At 35.7% G+C, this 21,044-nt stretch overlaps 1 protein-coding gene across 1 annotated transcript in view; it reads left to right on the forward strand.

Moving 5' to 3' along the window:
* Positions 1–21,044, forward strand: part of Ddc (aromatic-L-amino-acid decarboxylase) — a 204,993-nt gene that overhangs the window by 154,739 nt on the left and 29,210 nt on the right. Inside the window, exons 9-10 of the mRNA XM_090396490.1 lie at positions 5,757–5,847; positions 11,360–11,458. Coding sequence (XP_090252616.1) covers positions 5,757–5,847; positions 11,360–11,458 — 190 coding nt within the window. The remainder of the gene's footprint in view (positions 1–5,756; positions 5,848–11,359; positions 11,459–21,044) is intronic.

A 21,044-nucleotide genomic window follows, 5' to 3' on the forward strand; every position in this document is an offset into this window, starting at 1 on the left:
GCAAAACAAGTGTTCTCTGCCAGGTTGGCAGCAAAACGACCTAGAGGAAGACCAAGATATAGGTGGATTGATACGATACAAAGTGCCTTAGACGATAGAAATATAAGATCTGATAATATTGGGGTCTTGACAAGTAACAGACTGATTTGGAGGAAAATTGTAGATAGGAAATTAATAATGATGTGATTTTTTCATGTAGTACCTACATATCCTGTACATCCCTTGAGGGTACATGGCAGGAATTTGATGATGATGATGATTATCCCAGTGAATGCGAGCATATATCCAGCTCATTCCAAAAAATAAATAAATAAAGGAGATAAAAGTCTACTGTACAACTACTCATCAGTCATCATTAATCAATGACCACCATTATAGATTCTGTCACCCTCTTTGCCTACATCACACACCACCAGAAACATCTCTTGACATTTCAAGTGCATTTGATCATGTCTGGCATCAAGATTTGCTCAGTAAATTGGCATCCTTCAGGCTACCTTCCACCCTCTATAATTGGTTATCCAGCTTTTTCTCTCTCTCTCTCTCATTACCTTGTATGCTGCTTTCACCTTCATTGTGGTGTGGTATGATCTTTGTTGTCCATGCACCAGTAAACCCGAAATCAATCAATCTCCCTCATCATTCTCTGCCTATCATGATTGATGGTTTCCTCATTTCAAACTTCTCTGCCAATGCAGGATCACCACTGGACTCTGATCAATCACCTACCCTCTGACCTATTCTCCATTTGTCTTGCCACTGAACAAACCAATGAAGTGCCCAGATATCCCGAGCTTCAAAATTGTCTGAACTATTGCCTTAAACACTGATTTTCATACATCCTTTAGTGAGGTAAGGATAACCCTGTCACTTTCACTGCTACCAAAATGCAGTTTTGCTTTTCTTTTTTTTCCCTTCAAAAGGTGGATCTCAGCTTGCCTATCCATACCTTAGTAAGATACAAATATACACAGATCACATCAATAGCTTCCTCAGCCTCTAAAAAAAAGTTAGGCATTCTTTTTTACATAAGACACTACTTTTCATCCATATAGCTGCTAACTTTACAAATCCCAAATTGACGTATTCCATCCTTACAATACAGTGTACGTGTTTGGGGTAGTGCACCCACAGGGCCGGCGCTAGAGTTTATGTCACCCAGGGCAAGACATGCATTTGATGCCCCCTATCCCCCTACATAAAATGAAAAAAAAAAATTTTTTTTGAAATGCCTTACCTATTAGAAGTGGGAAGAAATTTTCCAATGTTTTTATATTTTAATTTCGCTTACATTACTACAGTAGTTTCACTGTTCATTATTTTCACTCACGAAAACGAAAAGGCACTGCCAAGAAATGTTAAAAATGTACTTTACAAGCTTTCTAGGCTGCAAATTCTTTAACAATTTCCTTGAAATCTAAATTTGTGCCAAGCTCGTGTTCGGTGGAAATAGATGCGAAATCACCAAGTTGTTGTTCAGACATCGACGATCGAAGATAATTTTTAATTAATTTTAATTTAGAGAAGCTTCTTTCAGAGCTCGCAACACTTACTGGTATTTGTTAATGTTAATAAAATTCTCAAAGCCACTGCCATGTTCAGGAATAAATCATGTTGACTTACATTGAAAAAAAAATCCACTTTAAATTTTGTTATGGGATCTTGTATTGGCATATCTTCTGATTCATAGTTAAATTGTCTTCTGTCTTTCCTTGGTATCGCAGATGGAGTAATTTCAAATTCTGCTACAATATCCAACTGATCTGCCAACACTTTTGCTTCTTTTAAGGTATTTTCGAATCCTTTGTCTGATCGGTGTCTTTCTAAATAAAGTATAATTTGTTCTAACTCACATACAGTTGCTGAAATATATATATTAATTTGTTGTAGCATTTTACTAGTGGTATTAATACGGTTTAAAATGTTATGCCAAGTAACACTAGAACAGAGAAATTGAAAATTCTGCAATTTCAATGCTAGACATTCAACTTCATGTCTAACCATTTTATTCATACAGTCGTCAGCAGTGATTTCCAATAAAGAGTCATAAATATCTCCAGGTTAATGTTGAATGGGACAGATGGCTTCTATACGACTTTCCCACCGCATAGCAGTAGTGGTTTTAATGTTAATTTAGTATGCTTCTTTGAAAAAAAATATAATTTTTGTATGAGGTCAAAACATGAAATCACTTCTTTTGATGACAATTACAGCTCATTTACTATCAGTTAAGAGAATGGCAACTGCATGGAATAAAAAAGGCTCGAGAATTAATATCAACAATGCGTTTTTGAACACCAGAATTTTTCCCTTTCATGTTTGAGCCATTGTCATAACCCTGTCCTCTTAAATTATCAATTGACAAGCCATTTACTTCCAGTTGTTCAATTATTACTTGAAATAATGCTGCTCCAGTGTTAGTACTAACTGGTACAAATCCCAAAAAAACTCTTCACAAATTTCTACTTTTTTTTGCTCATTTTCTTTATTTATAGAGACGCCGGCCTGGCTGGCCAAGTGGTTAGCATATCCGCTTCCCAGCCAACAGGCTGTGGGTTCGAATCCTATGCAGGCATGGATGTTTGTTATGTCCTCTCCCAATATGGACTGGGTCACCATGGGAGCAGTAGACCCAAAACCTCCCACAATGGGAGAGGCCTTCACCCAGTGGTGGGTAGAAAAAATAGGCAAAAATTTATTTATTTTATTTATTTATCACAAAATGATAGACATTTGTTCCAAATGACTAATATCACTTGTACAGTCTACAGTAATACTATAATATTTTGAGTTTCTTACCCTATGTAATATTTCTGTTTGATGTTCTTTCCTAGTAAATGAATGAGTTCATTTTGTATATCTTTGCCCAAATAATGTTGAATTAATTGTTTGCCTTGAATTCTCAATATATGTTCGGACAGTATTGAATCAAATTTTGCTATTAATTCCACCAGTTTTAAAAAATTATCATTATTGTGTTCGTAGAGTTTATCTGATGATATCATCCACGAAAGAATAAACACTGCTGTCCTAAAAATTGCGCAATTGCCAAAAGCCATTCCAATACATTTTGCCAGTGGCACGCTTCTTCATTCAGGATTCTCTGTTGGGTCGTATCAGTAGTTGTTTCGGACTTTGCTGTTTTCATTATCAGTTAGTTAAAATTTCTAATAAATGTTTCCAGTCACTGTTACCTAATGTTGTCAACCCAATTTGAATAGTCGAAAAAAGCTTGCAACAAAAGCACTGTATTGTTTTTACGGGAATATATTAACTACGACCTTCACACTACTTCACCATTATGTAATTGTCTTTTGTAATATAATGGTTTGAAATGGCGATGCTGTCTTGCGGAAAATTAAATTTATTTTCTTCATCAGAGTTACCAATTTGTACCGGTCCCTTCTCTACCATGAACAATCTAAATGAATCATTAATTATCTTAGGCCATTCTGCAGGATCATATAAAATTTCATTTCTTTGAGTTTTTCTAGCAATGCTAGTGCTTGTAAATTTTTGTGATTCTGTATTTTGCATTTCTTCCAACACTTCAGAAACTGGCGATTTGGAGATGGCTTCTTCCATAATTTCTAACGTTTTGTTTTTCTCATTATTTTCTCGACTTTGTGAAGTTGAAGCAACTATTTCACCAACACTATCATTAGAATTATCTGATTTTAAGAATTTACTCATGGAACCACTCATTTTTTTAATATTTGTGTCTTTTTCCGCTTTTCTTTTATGGTATCGAGCTTCCGATAACCACTTTCTTCTGTATCCCGACATAATTAACGAGATTTGTCAAATGCTTCCCTATGAAGTTAGTCATGCCACGTAATATAAATATAAACTATAAATACAAATAGTTAAAATATGTAAATATTTTATATAAATATAAATTTATATTATATAAACTTGCGGCGTGTAATATAAATAAAAAATATTTAAAAAAAATACGCCTGAAAATTTTGTATAAATTTATGAAATTTTGCCACCCTTGCCATTTGCTGCCCTGGGCAAATGCCCAGTTTGCCCATGCAGTAGCACCTGTCCTGTGCACCCAAAACATCTCTAAAATTCTTGATGCTGTTTAGAGGAGAGCAATTCAGCTGATAGATGCCCATCTCTCACTGACTCAGTTCAATCCCTATCTTAGCTGGCCTAGTTGGCCAAGTGGTTAGCATATCCACTCTCCATCCAAAAAGGCTGCTGGTTCAAATCCCGCCATAGGCATGGATGTTTGCGATTGTCTGTGGAAATACCAGTGGTGGTGTTGGTTTTGTTGCTGTTCATTGTACAATAATTGGTGGATTGAATGGTGGAGACAGAGTTGTAGAGTAAGTGCCCTCCCTCGATGAGTCTTTGGACTCCCTGGAGGTGTCATGTAATAATATGATAATCTCACAGATGCAGTGTTTCAGTTTTATATTTTCTGTAGGTACTTCCATAGTCACTGCCTCATAGAACTAGCAACCCTCATTCCTCCACTTTTTGTTGGGCCTGGTAAAAGAAGAGAGCATCAGAGAAACACACTGAACTTATTTCTCAATTTTCCTAATTTATTCTGTTTGCCTCGTTCTCTTGAACAGCCTCCTCATGAAATGTTTCTTCAACAAATACAACCACTAACACTTCAGAAAAATATCTGTAGATTTCTCCTTTTTCAATCCTCACCTACAGTTCACTCACTCGCATGTGTGCACACACACAGCACTGGTTATGCTATAAGTCCTACTTTTAAAAAAAATAAATAAATAAATAAATAAAACTGCTGTTATTGATTATTTGTAGCTTGCTTGTTAAACTGCATGAATCTTGTAATTTTCTCTCTCTCTCTCTTTTTCACAAACTATTTCTGGTGACATGATTGCCATTAGCAGTTTTTTTTGCCTTGCTTATTGTACCATTTTTAGTACATCCTAGATTGTGTGAAAACATCTAGGTGCTTTCACACTTAACAGTTTATCAGTATAGTAAACTATTGATTTAACGGACAAAATTTCCGGTCCTTATGTCACGTGAAAATTAACACCATGTTAATTTTAAAATGCTTTTAACCAAGATTTGCTTATAATTAAATTAACAGGTTATTTTTTGTTATTAATTTCCTGTTATTTTTAACAAATTTTGGTGAATAGACCATCATATGTTGGAAAAACACTAGTAATTTAGCCGACATAAATGAGTCACCACTCATAAAACATGTTTGGCAAATGATTTGGACATGATCACACCAAATGCACTATAATTGGTTCGTTTGTCGCATACCGTGACTTTCTGCAGCAGTTTTATTACACACATTTTCATAATTTTAGGGAGTTAATTATAAAAAAAAAACAGCAGAATTCAAAAGTTAAAAAAAAACTTGATAGTTTTTTCAAAGCAGGATTACCTAAACCAAGCACCTCAAACATTGAACATTAATTTCACATTATCTTATCTAAAAGTGTGAAAATTGTGTGTAAAACAATTTTTTTGTTATTACAGTGCTAATATTGATAAAATTGCAGTATAATGTTACAGATATTTTTATTTTAAAAAATTCGCCATTTAACGGACTTTTGACTTAACGGACACTCCTTATCCCCTATTAGTCCGTTAAATCAAGGGTTTACTGTATTTGAATTAAGTTATTATTAAAAAATAAGAATCAAATAAGAATATGATTTGACTATAAAAATTTATTTCAGAAATATTTAGCTGAATAGTTTGGTACCCATGAGGAAAAGTAATTTATATTTGAATTTCCATATTAGGGTTAAAAACAGAAATGATCTTGTAGAAGCATTTTCAGTAAATCCAGCTTATCTACGTCATGATGAAGAAGGACGAATTCCTGATTATCGAGTAAGTTGCTGATCACAGTTGATGCTAATATTTCATTATGAAGATTCATGTTATTTCACTTTTTTCTCTCTCATAAACATTATTCTTTCTGTTCTTATTTTTACTACAACTTATGTGGGAACCTCCATGGAGCCCAATACTTATTGTGAAAGGCTTACGCTGGTCACTGTTTACACAATGACTTTCATATCTGTCTTTAAACCTATTCCACTCATTCTCTACTATCCAAACAAAAATCTAGCCTCACATCCTTGTTAACCACACTCATAAAAAATACTTGTAGAAGTGAATTATGCATAATAATTTTGTTCTTTGTTCTCTCCCATGCATTCAGTGTAATAGAAAATATCTTCACCATCTACTGAATAAAAACTTTTAGCAATTTAGTTGGAGTTTAATAGTTTAGTTGGAATCTCAGTGGGAAACTGAAGAAAACATTGATTCACTAGAGAGTATATAAAGTTGTCTACAACGATTGAAAAATTCAGAATTCAGTGGTGGGTGTAAGAAGTTTGAGGCAATCCTGGAAAAGAAGAAAGCGTATCAAATGTTCCTGGCAATTAAGTTGGCAGATGTCCTAAGAGAATAAATACAGAGAAATGTAAGAGAACTTATGTGTAACAGTAATAAACCAAAGTCATAGGAAGAGTTTGGTAAGATATCAGAAATATGGCAAAATATTCTGGAAGCTATTAAAAAACCTTAGAAATGGAGGGAAATAGTACAGTAAAAGGAATTAGAGAGGATGAAGGTAAATACGAAAACAGAAACTAAAGATATTTTTGGACACCTTTGAAAGACTGTTAAATGAAACAAGCAATGACACACCAGTGATAGAAAATATTCAAGAGAAAAGCAATCAGGAGTACATATCAACAGTTAAGGTAGAAAAAGCTAGAAAACACCTAAAATATGGAAGCAGCTCAAGTAGATAATATTCACCTGGTTAGGACTAGTCTTTTTGTGTCCATGTGTTTCACTTAGTTTTGTGTTGCCTTTGTGTGTGTGTTACAAGTTTTCATTGTACTCCCTGAAGATGTCTCTGTGACTGAGACAAAATATTGGAAGAATTAAACAGTGTTTTTTTAATCCTTAACCAGTACTGTTTTACTTCACCAATCCTCCAACATAAGTTCTTCCCAATTATTGTTAGCATTGGCAAATTCTGGCTCTCATAACCAGGTTATATTATAAATAGTTTATATTATTTTTAATAGATTTTAATAATTTTTATTCACTCAAGTTTATGCTAGATGCACAAATCTTGACTACCACCATCAAGGCCTTCACAAAAAAAAATTTATCATAGCATTTGGTAGCACTTCATCTGCTAACAAGAATCCTCAGTGTTGAACTTGCAGAAAAGTAAATGCTCTTCTGGCTTACAAGCAGTGCTATGTATTTCTACGTCCAGTTTAAAACTAGTATGCAAAAATTAACCAGAGACATCCATCCTCAGAAATTTTATTAAGTCAGGTTTCTTGATAATTTTAATATCTAATATCAATCACTCTTCCATATTTGTCTAAAAACTCTTACATTATTAGTTTAAGAATCCGAAATAAAAATTATAAAAGTAATTATTTCCAATCTTAAGGTTTAAAGAACTTAAATAATACTTAATAAATATGCAATGTGTACATTACGAATTTACAAATATTCATGTTGCCTAATTTTACTATTAATAACTAATCATTTCTGAAATCTGTTATGCAGATGTGGCCTGCAAGTATGAAAGTAGCTGATCTTTAAAAAAACATTTCAAAAATACAGTATCCAAACTATTTTAATAGAAAATACCATAAAAAAGCAAACAAATTTGATGGTTACTTCAGTTATGCATAATTCTCCAGATAAAATAAAATTTTCACAAAACATGATATACATATCAACAATTTCTTCCACATTTGGTCTTTTTTTTTTAACATATCTCCAGTGTGGATAGCTCCTGTTGTAGTATTTTAAGGTCTACCTGTTATTTCTCGATCTTACTCTTTCTTTGTTTCTTTTTCCTGCTATTTTAGTTCAGAAACTTTTGCTGTCTTCATTTCCAATTATGTTAGAGTAGCCTTAGATTAAATTCTTACACATTCTGGAATATATATGAATTTAATGAGAAGTGCCAGTATATTCTTTAGATCACAACTTGGAAAAAAAATCTCTGTATCTACGAGGGTGGTCTGAAAAGTTCTCAGCCTGACAATGAAAAAATGAATTTATAATTTCAAAATTATTTTTATTTTTCAACATAATCTCCCTTAAGACTAATACATGTATTCCAGCAATGCTCCAGCACCATTATCCCATCCCTGTAGTGATTCTCAGTAAGATCTGCAAAATACCCCTCTGCTGCAATCACCTCTTGATTAGAAGAAAAACACTGCCTGGCGAGAAAGAGTTTTAGTTTTGGGAAGATATAGAAGTCAGAGGGAGCCAAATCTGAGGAATAGTGTGGATGTTCCAACAATTCATAGTGCAGATCCCTTAATTTCCCCATTGCCAAAACACCTTTGCTAGCAGGTGCATTGTCCTGATGAAAGATTCTTTTTTTCTTCTGCCAACCGGAATAATATTCCCCGGTTATTGTTTTACCCTTTTCAAGATAATAATAAACAAAATGCCTTTAGTATCCCAAAACACTGATGCCATGACCTTTCATGCTGATGGAACCGACTTTGTCTTCTTTGGCACTGAATAACCAGCTTCTGTACACTGTTTTGACTGCTGTTTGGATTCTAGTGTGTAATTGTGAATCCAATCTCATCCATAGTAATAAATCAATGCACAAAATCAATGTTATTATCTTTAAAATGCTCCAAGCACTTGATAAGAAAGATTCCAATAATTGGACCATGTTTATTAAGATAAATATCAATAAAAATAAAAAACCCGACAAGTTTCGCAAGTCGTTTGACTTACATCTTCACGGGGCAAGGGTAACTAAAAATGTAAACACAAGAAATGTGAAATTACTCAAAATAGTGAAATCGCATCTTTTTTGGTGTTTGCATGAATGAACATCAAAAAGATGTGTAAAAAAGAAGAGAACACAAATCAGGCCTAGCATACCATACAACTTCCACCAGCCATATTGTACTCTGACGAAAAACAAACGTCTTACATTGAAAAAGATTGTTACATAAAAAAATTTAAAGAAACTGCAAACATGCTAGAATTCCAATGCAATGCAACAAAAACCAGGGCCTAATGCTACATCAAGTTTGGTCTGCATTGATAAAAAAATATACCCAAGTCAGACCTCAGACAATGTGAACATGAACAACAGAATGTGACAGCATCCAGCATTGTTCAAACTTAGTATTGCACTGAATCGGCATTCAGATATTTAATTTAATGAACAGTTGGACGACCACAACTGCATCGAATGAACTATTTTGGGTAATTTCTCATTTCTTGTGTTTAAACTTTTAGTTACCTTTGATCCCTGAAGATGTAAGTCAAACGACTTACAAAACTTGTTGGGTTTTTTATTTTTATTGGTATTTATCTTAATAAACATGTGGTGCAATTACCGGAATCTTTCTTATGAACTGCTAAACTACAGAAACTTACGCCTACAGTTCCAAGCACTGTTCAGAGGTTTTCATGCGAGTGCATTTTTGATTTGCTGTGAGCAAGCGTGACACCCATCTTGCTCAAAGCTTTTTCATTTGCAATTCTTCATGCAAAATATATCCTACACATTCTTTTGAGATGCCTATAGTCTCAGCAATTTCACGCACTTTGACTCGACTGTCATCCAATACCATATCATACACTTGATCAATGATTTCTGGTGTTGTTACACTTTTTGGATGTCCTTCACATGAATCATCTTCAAGGCTGGTATGGCCACATTTAAGCTCGGTAGCCCATTTCTTAATTGTCGAAAATGAAGAATGCCCATAAACTTTTATGATTTTGAATTTCTTTTATGAACTTTGAGGTTCATAAAAGAAATGAATTTCTTTTGGCATTAAGCCTTCTTTTACAAAGAATTTTATTAACCGCACAATACTCAATTTTACCCATTTCAAGGGATACAGACAACACTTTTGCTTCAGACAGCTGTATAAAACAAACTATTTGATAGAATGACTTGCAATTTCACATGGATGCTTATGACAGATGTACCAACTTAGAAAAAAAAAATCTTGCCAATAGTGTTGCAATCTATAGTGTTTGTGTGGCATCTGCCACACAAACATCCATCCGCTGCTCAGTAGAGGGTGTAGTGTGATTTGTCACTCTATAACACAGCTTTCCAAGCTTCCCTATCCCACTGTACACACTCTTTTCACCAATGAAGATGATGTTTCACATTAGTTCAGGTAATGTGGGCTTGCATATTGCAGTCTTGCCATAGAAACCCATGTTGTGAGCCATGGGTTTCCATGTTTGTGTGCAGTTTTGTGTTCCAGTTAATGCTTGTAAGTCCACATTCAACATGTCAGCAGATGAGTGGCAGTTTTTGCATATCCTTTATAGCACCCTACAATTATATTCAGTGTGTGTGGTGAGTCAGCCACTATGGGTAGCACTTGCAGTTGACTTCCTGTTCTTCCATCTCTGTATGGTATCACTGATTGTTGACTTGGGATGGTCCAATTTGTCAACAATTTGCCAAACAGATAGGCCTGCAATATTGCATCCTATCACAATGCTTCTTTCAAACTCCATCAGTTCCTTTCTCACAGCCATTTCACCCAGACACTGTTGCACTGGCTTGGGAGCATCATATTCCTCCAGTTTATACTGGTTACAAACACATGACCTGTTACACAGCACGATGCACCTTGCCCATGTGGCTGTTCATTGACTTCTTTCCAAGCAGTGTATATTGTACTGGAAATGTTATCATGGATAACACAATAGTTCTTGGCCATATTTTAATGAAATTACATTTTTGTAAGGCATTCTGACACAATTTTCAATTTAGGAGAGTGAAATCCACATTATAATGTGAAGTGCTTAGATTTGTTTACTCTTATGCACTTTACTCTTGTATTTCCCATGACATTATGCCTATCCAGTAAATCTCTTCCTAACTGAACCATTTCATTTGTTTGATGTATAGATGATTTATTAATCTCCCCTCTGGGTTTGTTTTTGTTGGTGGCACATAAAATACTTTGTGTATAAAATGCTGATGAAGGATGGCTGAGCTGCATCAACAGATAATCATTGTTTGTGATTCTGGTACATGCTAACACTCATTGGACAGGAGATCAAGATGCTACCTTGATATTTGTTCACTTATGGATGTTATGAATATCTACATAAAATCACAAACTTTGGTGAGTTTCTGCATCTGTGAGTGAAAACCTTATGAATCAACATGATGTATTTTGTTAATTTCAAACATTTTTCAGAATTTGCAAATGTTGACATCCCACTGTACTCAGTAAGTAACAACAATGTATATGTTCAGCTAAGAGCTATAACTATATTATCTAAACTTTATCTGTATGAACAGATATGATTGTCTGTTCTTTGACTGTCTTTCTAATAGCATTGGCAGATACCACTTGGTAGACGGTTTCGATCGCTTAAGATGTGGTTTGTGTTTCGAATATATGGCATAGAAAAGTTGCAAAACCATATACGTCAGGTGAGTGTTTATTTTTATCCATCCATTCATTTATCAGGATTAGTTTCAAATTGTTAAATTTCATTGAGTTGTTTAACACTTTGAATCTTAGACCTACTGGGCTTAAAATCCTATTGATGTGTATTTACATCAATAGGATTCAGTGTTAAAGCATTTAAATTGTTTAAAACATTAGTGAACAAGTTTTCTATCAATTTCCTTTCACCTTGTATTTTTATTCCTATGAAAATTCAGATAGAATGCTTAAAATGATTAAATACACCACAAAAAAGATTCATTCATCTTGATGTTTAGATCTTGATGTTTAGAAAGGAAATTAAAACGATCAACTGAGAGGGTTTGAATTGTGGCCAAAGCAGCTAAGGATATGAGGACAATGTAGTATGTTTGTAAATTGTATGTGTTCCTTTGACCAGTTTGTGTTTTGTTGGATGAAAAACCCCACTTTCTAGGAAATTACAATCATCACAGATATTTACTTAAATATAATAAAATAAGTATAAGTAAATATAAGTAATATAAGTATATAAGTAAAATATAATATATAAAAAGAACTTTACCACCTTTGCTGCGAGTTGCCCGAGATTGTACTACGTATTAGGACTACTTGCATTAGCTCACGCTAGTAATCGCCGATACTTTTATAGTTCACTATATTCAGCATGAAACTCTCTGATTCCAATCTTTGAGTTTCTTATTCAGTTTTAAAACAATGTGGGATTTAATATTCCCTTACCTTAAATCACAGATATAATAACTAAATATAATTATTTCTAACATTTTGCAAAATGTGAGCTGGACACATTCAGAATAATTGTTACAGAATAAAATGGACAAATAAAACTATTTGGAGCCCCTGCTCCTAACCCTCTATGCTCCCTAGTTTGTAGCAACACCCCACTAAATATCCTGTCTTGCCCACCTTTACCTCACACCATATGCTTTCAAGACCATTAATGCCATTGCCCTCCAAATCCTCCACTCTGAGAGGATGTGTCATCACTTATCATAAGCACTATTCCCCACTGCATTTTCCCCTCCTATCCTGTTGAAAAATGCTGTACCCTGCTACTTCTATTCCTGTTAGTATGTCATCTTCTGTCAACCATGTCTCAGAGATTCCAGTAATCTTTGGGCAGGCTGATATTATCAGTGCCATCAATTCATTCCTTTATTCCGGATTCTCCTGCCATGAGTATAAAGAATAAAAATTTCACTGTTTCTGTACTTTATCCTCTTCAGACTCCACTGTATTCAGCATTACCCGATGTAGTCCCTCCCTCCCACCCACCCACCCACCCCCTTCTCCCAAGCACCTATTTCCATAACAGGCCACCCCTGCTACCATCCACCCTAATAATTCTAGTTTCCCTGCATTGACCACACTGACTCGTTCAGAGAACAGCATTCTCTCTAGATGCCTACATCCTTCCTCATTCAAATGCAAGCCGTCTCTCGCATACAGTTCCTTTCTGTCCTCAAATGCCCTCCAAGCATCCACATATACCAAGCCTCTCTTTAGACACATTCTGGCTATCATACTATTCATTATTAATGCTCTTCTCCTCAGCTGTGCATTGTCATATCTGGGCAACACACTATCTTCCCTCTCTGAGTCTTCTTCCATACAACCTCGAGCATGAACCTCAGATCTCTTGCCACCTGATTCACACTGCCTCTCAAGTCATTTGTGCCCATCATCTCATCCACTCTTTCATCCTGCTTAATTGCCATAGCCACACTTTCTATCATTCCTCCAGGCAAATACTCCTCCGGCATTCAATCTTGCATATCACAGATCATTCAGTCTCCATACGTCACACATCTTACCACTCTGTTCCTTCCTTGGTCACCTGCATCCCTCACTTTCTCCTCTAACACTTTCTTTCTTTGTTCCCCTATTTACCTGCTGTCCCGGCATTTCTCCATCTCTGGTTCCAGCACTCTCTCACATTTTTTTCATCTGCACTCTTCTAGTGTTTCTATTTTCTTCTCTTCTATCATTCACATAACTCTCTCATACTCTGGTTTGCTTTGCATGCACTTCCATTCACTTAATCTCTTCTTTCACGCTTCTCAACTCATTCCTGAGACATTCCACCTCCTCTTTCATCGCATCTCTCTCTCTCTCTCTCTCAGCAAGCTACCCACTCATGCTTGCCATTCATCCTCCCGACTAATCCCATCTCCAAAAACTTCACAATTATTCAATCTTTCCACACTCCCCTCTTTTGTTTTTCATTTACATTCTGCTCATTATCCTCCCTCTATCACACTACTTGTCTCTCTAGGTCATTATTCTCCCACCTCTCATGTAACACTGCCAAGGTCTGTTGTACTAATCTCCAACTCACAAAGTTCTGAAGTAATTCCCAAAATAATGACCAGTCTGTCTAGAGTATGTCAAATCACATTCGCAAGAGAAATGTGGTATTAAGGTGAAACTTCTTCAAAATTCTACCAGTATTTCTGGTATTAGAGATGCCAGAAATATAAGGGATTGGAACTCTGTGGTCTACTAGAGAATCCTTAGATGTTGGACAACAGGAGGCAGCTATCTGTTGAATTTGATGAAAGTTTTAGCCATTTAATTTTCCATTAAGTTTTGACAAGGAAGATTTCTTGTTGTAAGCTTGAGGGAGAGAAGCAAGCACTGTGCACTCTATTAATTAATGACTTGACAATGTAGCTTTTTTTGGGGGGAGGTGTGATGAGCAGCCTTTTGATGAATTATCTGCCAGTAAAGGTAGGTTTCTGATAAACACTGGTTGACACTGGAAGTACCAGAGGCTGTGTGAATAAAAATGATGTCCAAGAATGGTAAACTACCAGCTTTTTCTTTTTCCATGGTGAATTGAATATGTGGGTTGAAGGCTATTGATCAGAGGAAAGTGGTAAGAATGTGATCAAAGCAAAAATTTTATCAACATAGCAAAACCAAAGAGAGAGTTCATGATGAATTGATGAAAAAAACAATATATCTTCCATTTGGAAAAATAGTTTTCCAAAGGTGGACACACAGGGCTACCCATGGTTGTGCCTTCAATTTGTTTATAGGTCTTGTTCATGAACAAGTCCGCGCGGTTAGCCTAGTGGCTATGCGCTTCACAACCATATGCCTGGGGAAGGAGTGTCCTAGGTTCGATTCCCGTTGGTGACATGAAGAGCTGAAGGATCTTCCCCAGCCATAGCCAAGTTAGCCAGTCTTGGGCATGGACAGCAGGGTTTTTTCCCCAGTTTATTCTGGAGTTTTTCATCCCGCAAAGCAGGCAAACTGGCCTTAAGAACTCAACACTATAGGCCATAGGATACACCGGGGCATAAGGCTGACCACCTTATCCTGTAAAAACGGAGTGAGGTCCGATGATCAATGGACCCTCGACATCGCAAGGTAAAAGAGGGTATAAGGAAGATGATGATGATGATGATGTCTTGTTCATGAAGCTTACCTTGTGAAACTGATAATTTCCCTAACTTGCCTGCTAACTTGGTGACTTCTTTCCCTGTGAAGGATGAATCTAATATATAATAAATCTGATCTTTAAAGATATACCCATGGCATAATTCTAAAGCAATGAAATTAACACAATAACCACAGTAATAAACTTTCAATGAAAAGAACATATATTTCATAACAAAAATAACAGTAAGTCGTCAGTGTTTGGAAACGCTTCAAAGAACAGAATTACAGTGTAAATAAAACAATTGGTTTACCAATAAAAAAACAGCTTCCCTGTGCTAGAAAATTATTTTATTTTTATTTATTTTTTTTTAAATAATCAATTTTTGATATTTACATAGGAAGAGAATCTCCCAAACTTTTGTGTGTGTGTGTGTGTGAGAGAGAGAGAGAGAGAGAGAGAGAGAGAGAGAATCATTCCAGCTCAGGTTAGAGTGGTGTAAAAGGGAATCACAACTTTCTTTAAAAGGCATTTGTATTTAAAACTGCTGTGTAGAAGATTATACCTTTAAATATTAGACTTATCTTTCACGGGTAGAATTCACCAAACTAATGGGCAAGTTATAGAAATTATCAGTTTTACAAGGTGAGTTCTGTGATCAGATTGGCTTTCTCAAAAAATGTCGCAACATGAAAGTTATTCCAATGTTTTCTAGATTTAGGACTATTTGGTAGCCTGGAGCTCATGCAATTTATACTTGTGCAAGGTTTTCTGTGATACAGAACCAACTCAAAGTTGGTTCTGTATCACAGAAAAAAATTTGGTGTATTTCAGATATTGAAAGAAGAATTTCAGCTATGTACAAGGAGTTACTGTATATAGTTCAATATTCAAACACTGTTACAAGGACACAAACATGCCTCATTGAAATCATGCCCCCCCCCCCAATTCAGAAAGATTAAACCAACCAGAAAAAAGCATAGCTGTGTGTGTGTGTGTATTTTTGAACGCATACATATAAACAGATAAATCTACACCTGGCTCGCAACAGGTACTGAAATAAAACCATGAAACCACCTCCATCTATTATCTTCTTCAGATAAGCTCTGCAGAAGCTTTGAGGAAGAAAGCAAAATGCCACCCAAACAGGTATATCAAAAAGAATGTACTCAGTAACTTGTATACTGAATTTTTGTAGAGAAGTAAAATATTGTATTAAATACACATTCTATAAATATATATATATCCATAAATCTTCAGGGCCCACTTTTCCTTATTGGGTTGTGGGCAGCAGCTGCAAGAGGGACTTCCAATGGTCACGATCCTCTGCCACTTAGTTCAGGTGGCGGAGGATCATTGTAAAGGACAGAAATGGTGTGTATATATATATATATTCATATTTATATATACTGACTATAACCGAGACTAGAATAACAATTAAATTTATTCAAAACGCAACATGTTTCATCGGATTGTCCGACTTCTTCAGGCGTGGGAACATAGAAAGCAAATAAACACTATAAGAAACATCGTATCACCATACAAACGACTATTATAAAATTCAACAAGGAAAACTGACCACTGAGACCAATTGTAGATAGTATTGACTCGCCTACCTACAGCTTATCTAAGTTTCTGGCTTCATCTTTAAAAGATTTTACAGGAAATTCTTCTTCATATATAAAAAACTCAACAGATTTCGTCTCAAAAATGAAAAATTTAAAACTCCAGCCTTCAAATATTATGGTGAGCTTTGACGTGGTGGCTCTCTTTACAAACGTACCAACTCAAGATGTTCTCGATATTTTAAAGAACAAGATTTCAAAAAAGATGTTTTCCATGCTATCACATTGCATTCACTCTGGCTACTTTCAATATGAGAAGAAAATCTACAAACAAAATAAGGGATTGGCAATGGGAAGCCCCCTGTCTCCTATATTAGCTAACATCTTTTTTGAAGATTTCGAACAAAAGGCAATCTCCTCAGCTACTCTTAAACCAAAAATTTGACTGAGATTTGTATATGACATATTTCTTATCTGGGAACATGGCACCGATAACCTTCAGTCTTTTTTAAATCATTTAAACAACTTACACCAAGATATCAAATTAACAATGGAGGTTGAAGAAAATGGATCTCTTCCCTTCCTGGACGTAAGACTTACTAAGACATCTGATTCTATTAAAATCTCAATCTTTAGAAAATCTACACACACAGATAGATACTTGCATGCATCCTCACATCACTATCCTGCACAGAAAGTGGGTATCATCATCTCAACCCTAGCACATTGTGCCAAATCTGTACTGTCAGATGATGAAGATCTAAAAAATGAACTACAATATCTACAAAGAACCTTCACAAGTAATGGCTACTCATCGAAATCTATTAATAAGCATCTATACCACTGCCATCAAAACAACTCAGAAACACAAGACAATCCCAAAGGTTATATCTCCTTACCATATATCAGCTCGCTCTCCACAAAACTAAGAAGAATTTTACGAAAGTTCAATATAAAAACCTGTTTCTCTACTCTTCCTAAACTAAGATCGATTTTAAGCAAATACAAACAAGCTCACAACCATCTACAATTCCTAGGATGTACATAATCACATGTGACTGTGGGAAGCAATACTATGGCCAAACTGAAAAATCCATGAAAAATCCATCCTCCTACGTCTCGAAAAACACCAGAGGGACAATGCCTACAAAAGAACTAGAGCAAATGCCCTGTCAAGCCATGTACTGTTTTCAGTAAACACAAATGATGAAGGCCGTCAGCATGAGATAAACTGGACAACAACCTCAAACCTTCATATATGCCATGACGAGGTGGAACGGCGCATAGTCGAGTCTAAGGAAATTGTTATGGACCCTCATCACATAAATAATAACCTTAGCTATAATCTACCGGACTCTTTCAGCTGTGCTATCCGATATTGGCACACTCATGAAATCAGATGTACGCAGCTGCTTAACAATAGAACTTCAACATGGACTGTAGCTACAGTTCAAAACTAATTGAATTTTATAATAGTCATTTGTATAGTGATACGATTTTTCTTATAGTGTTTATTTGCTTTCTATGTTCCCACGCCTGAAGAAGTCGGACAATCCGATGAAACATGTTGCGTTTTGAATAAATTTAATTGTTGTTATAGTCAGTATATATAAATATGAACATATCCCAGTACCGAGTTAATACTACAAATTGATATATATACATATATATATATATGAGGGCTGTTCAATAAGTAATAAGACTAATTTTACTGTCACGAAACCACTCATCACAATATTAATTTCTTTGGAATAAAGAAATGTTGCTGTCTGTATTAACAAAAGAGGTTGATAGATGGCGTATATGGGTGTATACGCCATCTGTCAACCCTCTTTTGTATATAGATGGCGTATACTGATGTGCCAGAGTGTCACGTGACTAAATACAAGCTTGTTTAGGCACGCCTATGAACCTCGACCAGTCGTCGAAATGGAAGCGTCCTTGGAACAGCATTATGCGATTAAATTTTGTGTGAGTTTGCAAAAATCGGCATCAGACACTTTTAATATGATACGCAAAGCTTTCCACGATGAAGCAATGTCGAGGGCAAGTGTTTTTCGCTGGCATAAAACTTTTAAGGAAGGAAGGCAAAATGTGGAAGATCTTGAACGTGAGGGAAGACCTTCAACATCCATCACAGAGACAATGATCAACACAGCAGCGATTATCATCAAGGAGGATCGCAGAATTACAGTACGCCAGCTGTATGTTGTCCTGAATATCCTGAATACATGTGTGTGTGTGTGTGTGTGTGTGTATATATATATATATCTCATCTCATCTCATCTTCCTTATACCCTCTTTTACCTTGCGGTGTCGAGGGTCTATTGATCATCGGACCTCACTCCGTTTACAGGATAAGGTGGTCAGCCTTATGCCCCGGTGTATCCTATGGCCTGTAGTGTTGAGTTCTCAAGGCCAGTTTGCCTGCTTTGCGGGATGAAAAACCCCAGAATAAACTGGGGAAAAAACCCTGCTGTCCACGCCCAAGACTGGCTAACTTGGCTATGGCTGAGGAAGATCCTTCAGCTCCTCACGTCACCGACGGGAATCGAGCCTAGGACACTCCTTCCCCAGGCATATGGTTGCGAAGCGCATAACCACTAGGCTAACTGCGCAGACTATATATATATATATATATATATATATATATATTGAAAGAAAAAGACAAAATGCAGAAAAACTATGTAATTTAATATAAAATCTTGCCATTTTTATTATTACCATAGATCCATGTGTTGTATTACTGTATTGCATAATGAAATGTATGTACATTCATACCAATCCATATGTAAATATGATGGATAAATATTTAGTTACTTCAAAAAAAATGTATATTCATATTTATAAAGCATTAAGTACTCTGCATTTTTTACTGAATCTTTGTACCATACAGAAAATATGTGTAATTGTATATATATATGTAAATACTCTGTATGATAATAAACCTTGTCATTGTCAAAAAAAAAAAAGTTTCAAAATAATCATTAACCCACTCTTATGAAAGACATCCATAAAGACTAATGCAAAAATATGAATCATTATATCATAAACAAACATTTATTGCTGGAAACACTCCTAATAAATTGATTATTAGCATTTCTGCACCCCTGTTTGATGCTGAAATTGGTGTGTTAGCTAAATTAAGTATAATCAACACTAAATACGAGACTAATCTTCTTGAATGGCAAGCAGTCTCAAGTTGAGTGCTGTGGGAAAATATCAGAATGGGGAACTGGACAATGAGACTTATTTGTGCCTATGGTCCCACAGAAGGTTCTACTAAGGTAGAACTTTTTTGTAGGAATTTTTTGAGCCTTTAGAGAAAGCAACTGACACAATGAAAAAGGAAAAGTTGGTCCTTGTTGGGGATCTAATAGCAGAGTAGGAAATGATTGTCGGACATACAAAAATATTTGGGAAAATTAAGAGGAAAGAGCAAAGCTAATAATAATGGCAGATACATATTGGATTTATGCTCAGGACATGGACTAGTTATTACTAACACCATGTTCCAACATAAAAATGTGCACAAATTCACATGGAGAGAAGAGGCAAAAAATAAGAAAAGTCTCATTGACTATGTTATTGTCGATAGTGATGTCTTCTCCCTGGTGCAGCACACCAGTGTGTACAGAGGATTTGAAATTGGAAGTGATCACCATTTAGGTCTTAAGCAGAATAAAATTGGACTGGTAATATTGTTAAGAATAACATGTAAGAAAGTTTTAAAGCGAATAAAAGTTGAGCAGCTCTCAGATGTGAACTGTAGACTGAAATACACAAACATTATTGAAAAAAAAAATGAAAGAGTTTTGAGAACAGGAACCAAACCTTGGAGATTCAGTGGCAAACCCTGAAGAAAAGATTGATTGATTCAGCGAGAGAGGTATGTGGTGAGTTGTCTGCAAAAATAGAAAAATCAGAACTCCATGGTGGACACATGAAGTTAAAGAGGCAGTGAACAAAAAGGCAGCATATCGAAAGTTCTTGGTGAATAAGTCAGCTTGTGCTCTTAGTTACTTTTTCCACAGGAAAAAGAAGCTCTTTTTCCTGTGGCCTATACATGAGAGGTTGATTGATCAACCTATAGTACATTAATACCGCATATGGGAAAAGAATTGTGAAACAAGGAACACATGGGAGGGAAGGCTGTTCCACAATACAGCAGTGGGGATGAAGGAAGAAAAATTTGTTCTACGGGTATGGAGTGACTGTAAAGGTACGTTGGGTTGTAACTGCACCTGTTTTGATGGATTTGGTACAGAGGGTAGGAATTATTGATGATGGTTCTGATGAGCATTTACCATGGAAATATTTATAGAAGATGCATGCAGTAGATAAAAGACCTATGTGCCAGTTACCAGAGCAAGTGATGTGTTGTTAATTACTCTGACTGCCCTCTTCTGTATTGCATTGAGCATTTTTAGGGAGCTCATAGGGACACCTCCCCTGAGGTGTCCCTATGAGTTTCCTATTGATGGAAGGTGGATTGGTGATTTGTACAGTGTTAATAACTGTGCAGGGGTAAAGTAAAGCCTTAGATCAAAAGAGGAATCCTAATTTTTTGAATGCCAAGAAGGCAGTGGTTGTAACATGTTTATGCCAAAAGAGTCTTGA

The sequence above is a fragment of the Typopeltis vanoorti genome, chromosome 8 (assembly GCF_054136105.1).
Source record: "Typopeltis vanoorti isolate ZY-2024b chromosome 8, IOZ_Tvanoo_1.0, whole genome shotgun sequence".
NCBI classification, from domain to species: Eukaryota; Metazoa; Arthropoda; class Arachnida; order Uropygi; family Thelyphonidae; genus Typopeltis; species Typopeltis vanoorti.